A 12,933-nucleotide genomic window follows, 5' to 3' on the forward strand; every position below is an offset into this window, starting at 1 on the left:
GAACAATGTATGGTACTGTGAAAAGTCGCCAGGTTTTGGGACATTTGGTTAGGAAAGAATTCGTGAACCTCTTTTAAACCAGCTTTGTTTTCAGTAACTAAAGGTTGTCGTCCTGAGAGTGGGAGTCCAAATAATTTTACGATAATGGTCTTCAACGCATTCGCCTTGTTTTCGGAAAATGCTCGCCTAAAAACTAACATATCATGCTGGAGTTTTCTTGCTCATCAAGATTTTGTGCACCCACTCAACCACTTTATAATAGCAGCCATGAACATTACATTGCTTTTGGTATTCCCCTCTTTCAACGTTTTTGGTTTGATCTCTCCGTTCTCGCAGGTGGCGAACAGACAAGTGACGGCTCAAAATGACCTCTGTAACCGTTCTGGAGTCCATGGCCATGAATACAGAGGCAGCCAGGCATGAAAGCTATGAGGTCGAAGCACTATCTGAGATTGCTTCGGCCGTACTCAACATGACTGCAGACACCTTCTTAGAAGCCACCACATCTACATACGGAGGACGGCGCCGCCCGGGAAATTTCTCGTCGGCAAGAAGACAAAACCGGAATACCGCCATGCGTTCACAGTTGTCGGTTGCCATCTACATCCTGGATCTGCTTAACGCAGCCTACATGCCAATAGTTATCTACTTCGGTCTTATAGGCAACGTCCTCTCTCTGCTGACGTTCCTCTTCACATATCTAAGGAATCGGACATCTAGCCTATACCTGGGAGCCCTGGCTGCCTCAGACTCTGGTTTTCTTATTGTTCTTTCATTCGCCTGGCTCAGCGAACGAGGAATAAACGTGAGTAAAAACTTGCTGACACCGGCCCAAATGGCAGGGAACGACTGTATCGTTTCGACCGCTCGGTCCGTAAAACCTCGCGGCAGTCTCCTCTTTGCCCTGATATCCTTCCCAGTGTTTCCCTGAAGTTTGCCACCTGCCCCGGTGTTTTGCTCCTTTTACCTTTCTAGTTCACCAGAGAGTGAGTGCGTTGTAGTATACACGTGTACATAGCCTTGCAGGCAGTGTCGGCAATCGCTTCACCCTCCGTCTTGCTCCATGTTGCCCTTATCCGACTTTCGTCCAAGCTTCCTATATCTCCCCTTATGTCACATAAGCACCTTTGCCCAATCTTAAATCCCATATATTCTTTCACATCGGAATCTAACACCTGAAAATGATCCGCATCCTCCTATTTGGTCTCTCGGTCTCCGCCAAAGGTTTGTTACAGTCTGGTCGCCTGCACGTAATCTGCTTTTTTGTGGTAATAAGCATTTTCTACCCGAAAAAGTTCACACGGGGACACTACTTCTCCGAAATTGCCGATAGCTTTCCCTGAAAAGCTCTTAAAATGTCGATTGAGAAGATTCAACTACTGCTAAAGCAAAAATACTGGAGCACTTCTGAAAAGATCTTATGTTATTCCGCTAGGCAATTGTGCAAAATGGTACAGGAATGCCTGTAGCTACCAAGTGGCGCTGAAATTACAACCAAAAAATGAAAATGCTCATAACAAAAAAAACGCTATTTAAATATATGTATACAGGAGCAAAAAAGACCAGATATTACCAACTAACATGGGCAGGCTGTTTCTGGTGGCCCAAATAAGACAAAAAACTTGGGCGGCGATTATTTATAACAAGTATTGTTATAAGTTAGCTCTGTCAACACACAATCTCCCAACATAAAAAGTGAGTAGTTTCTGGTATGACGCACCGGACAGAAATTGGAATTTCACTTTGCACACTGAACTGAAACTGACCATTTTAACAAGCCATGGAACCGAAAAGTCAATATTTCAAGGTAGCAAAACAGCAGCGTGGTTTGCCGGACACCGGTCGGCTTACTATATTCTGGTTCGAATTACTCGAAAGAACTGTAATTTATCTGGTCATGCAATATTATGCAAATAATTGACAACAGATGCACCAAGTGTTTTTTAGAACTGAACTAAATGATGGTAAAATATATTTGGGTAGATCAATTTTTAGAGGGCAAAGTGAGGGCAAAAAAATGGGCTCGGTCCACTGACGAGATTATCGCCTGGAAATGTTTATGGGCAGATACATTATAATGTATGTTTTGGTAATGAAGATGCAAGCTGTGGTTTTTTTTTTTCCTTGAAACAATTACACCGATGGCTATCCTTGGAATTTGCACGTAAAGATTTTGCATGTTGCTTCAGGTATTACTATTAACATCGCTGGTTAGTAGAACGAAGTGTTTGAGTTCAAGAATGCACTTTCTCATGGGTGCGGTAATTACCCACTGACCCCCCTTATCACAGTACCCACGGAATATCTGCTATAGGGTTTACAACACTGTTCTTTGATAGGGAAATACTTTCTTCAAACAAAGACGTAGCGTTGGGGCGTGCTGAACCGCCTGTCTTACGGGACAGTTGGTTTGAACATAAAAATCGGTGGAATGTGGTTGTAAGCTAGGCGCTTTATGAATAGCCCAACAACAAGAACATTTGGTTTCTCTTTTCTGTTAAGCTATTTGTTTTTTTTTATTACGTGGTGTTTAAAGTGCCCCTGAAGTTCGCATTGTATCATGGAGGTAGAGTCGATGGGGAATTTTACACGCTGTTTTTTTATACAAAGTGGTTTGCTACTTTTATTCCACCATATGTTTAATATTCAGCGTATGATCAGGCTTAGTTCCCTTTCTGCATCTCGCCAGAAGTTCTAAACTTGTACTTACAAAAGAATCAAAAGCTGCTGTTCGAAGTGGTATTATTCCAGTCTATGTGTCGCCCTCTGAAACTTATGTTTGAAGTTGAATGCGTGCGCCCTAACGTTTCCGTCATCTAGGCGGTTTCTGTGGCAGATAAACGAGGGTCATGGTGGTGAAGGCGGCACGCCCCGTTAGCTGAACAGTACGGGAAAGGTCGAAGTTTCTTTTTTAAATTTGTGACAGGTATCTTGAGGTACAAATAAATTTGGCACTGCACGCGCGCTATTACTTTTATTGTGAAAGCCCACCTAGCATTAGGCGGATTCCAGGCCTGAAAACATGCCCAGTATAGTGATAGTGAGCACTAAAGACAACAGTGATAAGAGGTGGTAGAGAAAGTGACCTACTCTCTTTTGCTCTAGTGACTTCAAGTACGTACCAAAACTACGACTCTAGGCGTAATTCTCATTCTGAAATCATAAAAGATAGCCTACGCGCCCCCTTTACATGTTTTCGCTCAGCTTTTCACTGTACTGTACTGTACTGTACTGTACTGTACTGTACTCTACTGGGTTTTTCACTCTACTGTACTGAAACACCCACATACGGTTGTATTTCTCCAATTTTTGCATCTCTTACGGTGAAGTTTGATTTGTTTGCATATTTGGCCGAATTGCTTGAAGATGTTCCGGCTGGTGTGTAATGGTACATCTACGTGCTGATTTCAGACAACCAGTTTTAACTCTCCCGCATTAGGACGGTATATTTTTTTCGGCAGAAATTTTCAGGTTAACAGAGGGCAGCGGCCATCATTAGCAAGTGGGTTTCATCTAGTCTCCCGGGGCCCGCAGACAATATTCCTTTAGAAGGCACGCCCCTTGTATAATGTTTGCGGTCTACACGATTATTTTGTTGCCAAAACTTGAATTGCCCTGTATGGTGTATGGTTTGTTCGTATGTTAGAATATTGAGACTGAAAGTTATATATGACACAAAGAAGCACATTGCGTAAATTACATTCACAGCGCCACTGTAGTTTTATTAAACGTATGATGTGCATAGGCTAATGTGAAATTTCTATTGGTACGGCACAAGGTAGTTCAGGCCAACTAAATATGGAGCCCCCAAGCAGTATTCACTGTCTCTTTATCTTCGGATAAAGGGAACAACTGAAATATTTCTGATCAGCTTTGGCCAACGCAAAAGAGGGAGAAACAAAATTGTCTGTATTTCGAGTAGGCAACCTGAAAAGAAACACGGTATAATGTGGGCAAAACGCAAATCTCGTGAATTGAAAATACACTACTGAAAATTGCCGAAAATGACCACATTCTCTTAAAATTGTCCTAATTAGCACCAAAACTATTTTGTGATGCTCAATTTGCGTTTAGGGTAGGGGCTCCTGTTTCTGCCCCCCCTCCGTAGTGCGTAATTTTTTCTATAAAATCATTCAAAGCTATTACTATTAGTTCAGACCCCTGACTGTATTGTACGTTTTACACACCCAGCCCACCACCCACCACTACAAAAGTGCTGTGGCGGAAACGCCGGTGTGTTTGCGTGCCCAAACCTTGACGACTGCAAAAGTAGGGCTGTTTTGACGTGTTATCTTTCGAAGTTTGCGCGTGAGAAAAAAAAAAAAACACATGTGCACTAGTGCTCGGAAACATCCAACAATTGCCGTCATTTGTTGACATAATTCAAACATCTCATGCATCCAGTACGCTAAATGACATTTTTTTCCTGATGCTAATCTTCTCTACAGGTTTACCAGCAAGGGCTATGCCAGCTGCTGGTCTTTCTGTCGTCAGCATTCAGTTGTTGGTCTGTGTGGCTGACAGTAAGCTTCACTGCCGAGCGCTTCGTGGCCGTCCGCTACCCCCTTTGGAAGCTTCAGACAAGCTCAGCGAAAATTCGGCCACGGGTGGTGATCGGTGCCACGGCACTGATGAGTGCTGTCTTCAATGCGCACCTTCTCCTTTTTGTGGGTGTGAACGATGGAGAGTTCCCCGAGTGCAATCTTCATGCTGAGTACGAAAAGTAAGCACTGTTTTTACTGGAGTATATATTCACATTTTTTCGGTAGAATATGGACGCAAAAATGTTCTTTTTATTTCTGAAGCCGCTGGTAAAACGATTTTTAGTGGTCAACAAACTACAGGAGTTTACAAGGTCATATCAAGATATGATGAAGAGACTGATGCAGTTTTATTGCTACCAATGTGCTCTTGCCAGAAACGGCCCGGTGCTTTATTATATCTCAAAGTAGACCACAATTGTAGAATCCATAAAACCGCCCAGTTTTGCCTCAAATGCCAGATCACAGGATTATGTATTGTTGGCTACTAATGCCTCTATTTCTTAGGAGACAATATCAGACGTTACAAATCCAAGACAAGCTTAAACTTTAGGGCGGTATTAGGAAATTCTTAACCAGTCATGCTTTGTTTAATATTTCAACAGTGTCATTTACACGTATAGAGCTTCATTAGCTCCTATTTAACGGTATAACTTCATATGTTACTAGAAAGATATCTATGTTAGCACTCGCCCTGGTGCTTTTGTCAGGTTTTAAGGTATGCTCAGTTCATTAGGAGTGTAACTTTGAAAATACCAACCGCTTTTCCGTAGGTATGTGATGGAAGATCCTGAACTTCGTTTATTGAATTTTGTATGGACCACATTCGTGAGCGAAAAACAATTTATTGCATCTTTGGGACAAGTGCGTCTTGAGGGTTGCCAAAACACAAAATTTGTCCCAAGGCCTGTTTCTCCTTAATACAGATTGTCCACGTTCCTATACAAGACATTGTACCACCGGCGAAAACACCTTTAGCGAAAAAAAGTAATATCTAAACAACGCCGCGAGATAATGATATCCCTGAAGACAACGTCTATGTAGTTATGTTTTATATAGTTCGGTTTAGTTTAAAAAAAATCAATCATTTCAAGCTCATGCGCCACGGTAGCTGTGTAGTAGCTCAAGTTTCAATGACTATCCCAGGGCATTTACGTGACTTAACAGGCCCTTTCACATAATACGAGTATAGATAAAAGGTATCCCGACGACCGTTTTAAATGTTTCTTGAGCAAAATGTACAAATTTAATTTTTAGCAATCACAATGGAAAATTTTCCAGCAAAACAAATTGATGTATAAAGGCAGTAGCACCAATGCGCTGATTATAAAAATGCCAAATTAACGACCAACTTTAAATTCGACAGACACACCTGTGTTTTTCATGGAAATAATAAGAAAGTTATTTTAAACAATTTTGTGGGTAATAGTTGCTACGAAAAACTAGTTTAAATGAGTTTCCGGCGCTACAAACAATCATAATTTTGCAAAAAAGCCCGTTGAAATCGTTTAATTGGTACTCGGGTTTTTTCACCATACGGAACCTTTATTACGCTCCTGTCCATGACACTAGTCTTCTCCCGTAATATGAACTTTCAAAAGTGAGAACTTTCTGCTCGGCGTTTGTGCCTAACTTAGTCACACAGGGTGTGAGTTGCAGCATTCCCTTTTTGCATCTACATTGCTATTTCACTGCTCTTTCAATCAACACGGACAAAACACTGTTTCGAACAACTTGAGTTCAAAATACAGATAGAAGACAAGTTTTAAGGAGACTGAGGATACGAAAGTTTAAGAGCCGGCTGCCGTCAACACGTGTGCATTTATTTACTCCTAAATGTACTTAAGAAAATGCACTGGCATGATAATCTAACCACCCATGACTTCTTGTCGCCAAAAGTATATTCGCTGCATAGGTGTAAGAGAGCAAAACGTCACGCATTGAGAAGAATAATGTGATTAAGTAAAGCGATTCTTAAATATTTCCAATAGAAACTATAAAATACACCAATGAGGCCTCCCGATGAACGACGGTTTTGTCGCACACCAGGCTCAGGTGGAGGCGAAACATCCACATTGAAGCAGTTGCGTATTGCACAGCCGCAACCTTTAGAAAAATAGTGAGCTTTAGTGCTGAAAGGTATGTATTCGATTGAGAAAAGCAGTTAAGAATGCTGTAGCATCTACCTGATGGGGGAAACAATAAGGCCGCTAGGTGAGTGAAAAATATTTAGGGCTCAGCTCTGTTACCAGGAAGGGGACAATATTAACTAGAGGGAGATCTAATTAATAAGAACTTGAATATTTTGAATTTACCTATAATACGAACAGTACGAGTTTGTACTGCCAAGTACTCATAAAAAGGTAAGTGTTTACAAGCCCGTGAATTAGAACACGATGCCTTCGCCGTGTGTACTTCAAACAACGCGCCCCCACACCAGAAGCTTGGCGCCTTTTGCACTGCCTGGAAAACAGCCTTGCTGACTGCACACGAGGTTGCGTTGGCACCGGGAAAGAGAAAAAAAAAACCAAGGGAAAAATTGCATCAGGTAAAATCATACTTATACGCCCAACGCGGATCTTTTGGAAGGAGTTTTTTTCGGGCTACGTCTATGTTGACAAGAGTTCACGGTGAGGCCACGTTGACAGCTGGCATTTATCATGTAAAGAGCGTATAACTTGTGACTGCCACTGAATACGTGGAAAAAATCCGATGAGCAACAATTTGGCGATCGCTCGCAAGTAATGACTGGATGGAACACCATAGGTGTCTTCTTGAGTTTTGGACAACGAGAGGACGGGGACTTTCTCTACATTCCCTCATTCGAGAAAAAAAGTGCTAGATTTTGTTTTCAAGCTTGAAAGGCAGTGTTGAATGGCAGTCCTATAAAAGCCTTCTGTTGTTGACACGATCTGATACGCCACAATTACTTCGTGCGGCATTTTTGCTTCACATTCGTTTGTTCGATTTTTTCTTGATCCAAAGTAAGGTGGTGTCCTGTTGGAGTTCTAAATAACGATCTTTATTGCTAGATAAACATAGCAAACAGAATATGCACAAAATATTGAAAACGATTTGCACAAGGTAGGCAGCACTGGTATTAGGGACAAGAATAGCTTCTAGGTGGGGGTGCATCAAGAACATGTCATGAGCATAATAACCTAGATGGTCATGAAGGCGAAAGTTTGATGAAAAAACTGTGAATGTTCATGCTTCGGTAGTGACGGCTTTTTGGATCTTTACAAGATGAAGCCTCGCTCTTACATCTTTTTTGACAACTTAACCCTTGCTGTCTTTTCTTTCTTTACAGCGTTCTCTACTACCTGAACATTCTGGATACTGTCCTCACATTCATTGTGCCATTCGCGCTCATAGCTTTCATGAACTTTATGATTGGAAGGTCGATCTACTTGTTCTACGCCCGCTACAAGTTGCAGCGAAGCACATCTGGCCACAGCAGTGATGATAAGAAATCTTTCGGTAAGAAACTTCACACTTGATGCTCTTTGAGCATACAAAGCAGAACATCATAATCTGTCTTCCTGTCACTTAAATACTCCAGAATTGTTAGAGGAGATCCTGATCTGTAGTGCGATAGGGACTGGGTGGGGTTAACTAGGTAAGCGACTATAGAGGCTTATGGGGCCATAAAAAGCAAGCGGAAGTTAAGACAGTAGGGGTAATAGATCCAGCGAACACAAAGAAAGAAGGAGAATAAAAGTGTGTGGAGGGAACGACAGGGTTCGAGTGAGTGTAAATAATTATTACGCGGATTGATGTGGGGGATTATGGAGGGGCGACAAGGGCTGGAGAGATAAAAAAAAATAATTTACGGTGGAGATGGAATAACGTAAGGGCTGGTGGAAGTATTGGTACTAGAAGAAAAAGAGTAGGCAGGGTTAAATAGTGACCCAAAAGAGTAAAGCCGACGCTAAAAATTGTGAAGTCGCCCAAAGGTGTGTATATCAGGCGAATAGAACGCCGTTTGGAGTTTAACACCCCCCCCCCCCCACTACATGCCATGTCGAAATTATTCGGCAGAGAAGGACAATGAAACGTCTATAGTGGAGAAGTAGTGGGAGAAAAAAATAATCGAGACAATAATTTACAGTAAGGGTGTGACTGAAGTGGCCAGCACTCGGCCAGAAAAAAAAAAGATGGGAAGAACAAAAATAGTGGTGAAGGTGAAGGGCTTAGAAAAGATAAAAAGGGAAAGGGAGTGTGCCACAAAATACGAGAAAGAAGGAGCACCTGAGAGTAAGATGGAAGCGAGGAAACCGAAGGAAGACAAAATTGCACCGCAGGAAGTCAGGGCAGGGAGGGAAGGGGTACGAAAGTTTAAGAAAATTAGAACTGGTCAGAGAAAAATCTGAAGATGATTAGTGCGAGATAAGCATGAAGCCGAATGATTGGTAGTGAAGGGGACTGAGGAAGGACAAGGTAGAATGAGAGAGAAGTGGAACAACAAAGAGATAGAAAAAAAGAAAGAAGGAGAGAGAGGGAACAACAAACGCCATTTAAGAGAGTAAATTGGCGGGGAGGCAGGAAGAGGAGGAAAGCACAATGCGGAAAAAAGATAAGGACGCTAATTAGATAAATTAGATGAAAGCGGGCGGTGATTGCGGGGCGAAGTGCTACAGGGCAGATGGTTTTCTAAAAAAGAGAGAAGCAGGATGGGAATGCGATGACAAAGGAAGCAGTGGGTAGCATAGTGAGGGCGAAAAGTTTGCGTCTGGGTTGGAGAAGAAGACACAGCGTTAGGGGGGGGGGGTGCAGAGGAGAAAAGAAAATGACACAAAATGTATAATTATGAACGGTGTAGACTACAAGAGAAAGGAAGAAAAGTAAGGAAATAGGATGATTTCAATGTTACCAGAGAGAGTGATGATTAGGAGCACATGATGGTTAGGAGCACAAGTCTATAAAAAGCATCTGGTCAGTAGGTTTGAAAAAAGTAATTGATTCGTACTTTATTCTAAAATATATTCTTTTTTAAGCGGCTTCGATTGAGCGGATTTTCCAAGGACCCCAAAAAGTAAAGAGTTCTATTATATCGAAGTTAGGCCTATACAATCTGCCGTTACTTGAATTAAATTCTTATTTTCGGAAGCAAGCCGCCCTCTCCGGCCTGATGGTGAAAATTTCCTCGGTGCATGTAGGCGCAATTAGGAGGGCGAATGCTTGTTTGGCGATGAAGCAGCCGTAGAGTTCGCGGCTAATAATTATTCCTCGTTAACGTGGCCGTTTAGTTTATTTTTATTTTTGATTTATATATTTTTTACTGGGGACAAATTTATTTCTTTGTTGGTCGTTTCATATATTGGAGTCCTAATAACAAGAGGGCGTGCATTTTCGGAGGGTAATTATAAACCTTTTTAACTACTGCCACTGCCGTACTTGAACGATACAAAAGACCACATTTTAAACACATTCTTATATAATCATTGGCATATTTTTTTGAGAATTTATAGATTTATTTTTGCTTTTCATCTGTCAGAATTCCATTTTAACCCAAAGAAAATGCTTCTTTCCACAAGGGGTTCAGTGTAGTGTAAAACAGTAAACAATTTGTTGTTAGGCATAATATATTTAGTAAACGGGTGATTTTGGCTATACATTAGTTGAAGCGTGTTGTGGTAGGCTGCCTAAAAGAGACAATTGTCCTCAGGTGAAGTTTTACATTTTTACTAGCAGTGAGAATAACTAACAATATAAAGCCTCAGCTGACTTAAAAACTTTTGCCCGCACTGCTGATTTATAGTACGTTAAAAATTTTATTTTCTCAAAATCGAACAGAAAACGTGAGGTATATCTATAAAACAGGATCATATTTGAATGATTTTAATAAGTTTGCTACAACTATACGTGACAAACATTTACTTAAGTTATTTACTCTAGAGTAATAATATCTTACGTCGCATTGTTAGTGACATTCTAGCTGCCTGAAACCATTTCCCTAAAAAGCTGGCCTAAAGCTGGCCCAAAAAGCTGTCTAAAAGCTGGCCTAAAAAGCTGAATAAAAGCTGCCCTAAAAAGCTGGCGTAAAAGCTGGCCTAAAAGCTGGCCTAAAAGCTGGCCTAAAAAGCTGGCCTAAAGCCAGCTTTTATTGGGTTACTTGGTAGATTGATGCCATTCCATTTGGCTGCAAGCATGCCTTCATCTGTGAATCACTTTTGTATAATATTTAATAAATGCAGATGCCTCTGAAATTTTTCGGGAACCTCGGCCATTTGCTCAACTATACTAAGAGGATCATTCTCAATATAGTGTTCTAATTTTAATGCTGGTTAACCAAAAAGTGTCTAAGAGGAACCCACACGTACATAATTTCAAGAATTATTCAAGCTATACTTGAGCAACGCTACTTATAAAAACAATTAGCCTAAGTGGCTTAGACCAATTAATGTTCACATTCGAAAGCTACCAAATTTATACTGCCATTACGTACAACAATAATGAGGCTGACAATAGGAATGCCCGTAATGGCACAATTTCGCGCAGCAGAACAAAGACAATAAAAATTGTAATCGTTTTACTTTCAGCTACGACATCCTCGAAAAACCAGAATGCAACCGTGGTTTCAGTGGATGGGACGACCACAGCGACGAGTGGCGGTGGAATCCCGCATGCCACTCAGATTAGCGTAACTCGGATGTTGCTCCTGGTCTCAACAGTCTTCATGCTGCTCAACCTACCAAGCTACGCGATGAGGATCTACGTTTTTGTGCTTTCTCTGAGACACTCGGAGACAGATGTGGCGCTCAACTCGTTGCCGTTTGTGCTTCAGCGCTATTTCATGCTCCTGTACTACACAAACTTTGCCATTAACTTTGTCCTGTACAATGCCAGTTCCAGAATGTTCCGAATAGCGCTCTGCGACTACGTGCGTGGGCGGTGGATAGCCCTGCGGGAGTCCATTGGTGCAATGCGGTCAAGTTTAGGGCGGTCTTCTACGAGCCAGAATGAAGACATTGTTATTTGAGCCCCGAAGCCCTGCCGTTGGCGACCTTTGAAGTCGTGCTTAAACAGTAACGGGGGAATGGCAAATTGCACATTGAACAGTACGCTTAGCGTTTACAGATCAAGGTGTACATATCAAATGAAGACTGTTTTTGAAATATCTCTGTTGTACCGAGAATGTATAGAGCTTCACCAAGGTCACGTTTCACACGTTTGGCCCTTGTGCAACCAATACTGGGATTACACTTGTTGACAATGGACACCCCAGTTGTGCTATCTGGAGAATCGCTTTGTGGAGTGGTGCGACACAAGGTGGTCCTGTATTCAGTACCTGATTTTCTTTATTAAAGCGAAAACCTTCTTAGTGTCACTGATGGCGTTCTGTGAAAAAAAAAACACCATTTCCCAATAAACAGGATGGTTGACCAAAAAGCTTGACATAACATCTTTGGGCACACGGCCCGTGCGTAAAACCGGGCTTGCATTGTGTCGAAACGGATAATTCAAAATCGAGAAATAGGAACCATTCTTGGCAAGGTAGTATAGGCATCGGTCACAAAAAAAGGAGTAACATATTTAATCTCAAAATCCATGTCTCGAGATATGTTGAAATCGTTCGTAGATGGGTTTTTTAGTGCCCAAAAACTGTTGCAAGGATACGTGCTTGGTTTTCTCATTGGGCCTTTGAAGGTTTGCAGATAGCTTGGACGCACCTTCAGCTTTCTCCCTTCTCTCAACTTTCTTTAAGAATAAACGGTAATATTTTTCTTCCTGCCTCATTTTTCTGTCTTTACCTCTGACACGTGAAATTCAGTGAAGTATAATAAGCTGGGGGGTATTGTATAAGGAAGTGAAATTTCTCCACAAAAAAAACGGGGTTTTAGCGTAAGAAGCTTTTTAAACCGGAAAAAAACACTGGGGGAGCGTGCGGCTTCGGACTAGCGGCGCGAATACTGGACGAACCATGCATCTGGCGGCCCCAACTAGCTCATTCTTGGTTCGGAGAGGTTTATCTGTGAATATTCTTGTAGTCGCGGCGAAGTTTTCTGCGTGGATATGGTGCGTACTCGGTGAATATTTACGCGTGGTGTCGTCGCTAGCGCTCAAGAAAGCAATGAAAACCTCGTCATTAAAAAAATTTCCAATGTACGCGTTCCCACTGACTTTGCGGTGAAGCTACAATAGTGCCGGAGGGCGCAGCCGGACGAGCGTTTCTCTAAACGTTTAATGCAAAGCCGTACGGCTTTCGTCCAGCTATTTCGTGGAGGATGCAAAAGTTACCTTTTTACCGGAGACACGCCCTGGTGATACACCCAATCAAGCGCATCTCGTGATTTGCCGGGGCAGCCTATTCCCAAACCATATCCCGTAGGGGCCCAGGCCGACCACACCCTTTAGGCAGGGGCGCACCCAATGAGGTTAAAAAATGGCA

The 12,933-nt window shown here is 42.0% G+C and overlaps 1 protein-coding gene across 1 annotated transcript; it reads left to right on the plus strand.

Moving 5' to 3' along the window:
- The first annotated feature begins 345 nt into the window (after nucleotides 1-345).
- Nucleotides 346-11,871, plus strand: LOC144142057 (uncharacterized). The gene is made up of 4 exons (XM_077673487.1): nucleotides 346-805; nucleotides 4,449-4,723; nucleotides 7,852-8,021; nucleotides 11,084-11,871. The coding sequence occupies exons 1-4, from the start codon at nucleotides 365-367 to the stop codon at nucleotides 11,521-11,523; spliced, it is 1,326 nt and encodes a 441-aa protein (XP_077529613.1). The 5' UTR covers nucleotides 346-364; the 3' UTR covers nucleotides 11,524-11,871.
- Nucleotides 11,872-12,933: the final 1,062 nt, after the last annotated feature.

This window comes from Haemaphysalis longicornis, unplaced genomic scaffold (assembly GCF_048455015.1).
Source record: "Haemaphysalis longicornis isolate Haplotype H1 unplaced genomic scaffold, Haemaphysalis longicornis Haplotype H1 scaffold_6, whole genome shotgun sequence".
Classification (NCBI taxonomy): Eukaryota; Metazoa; Arthropoda; class Arachnida; order Ixodida; family Ixodidae; genus Haemaphysalis; species Haemaphysalis longicornis.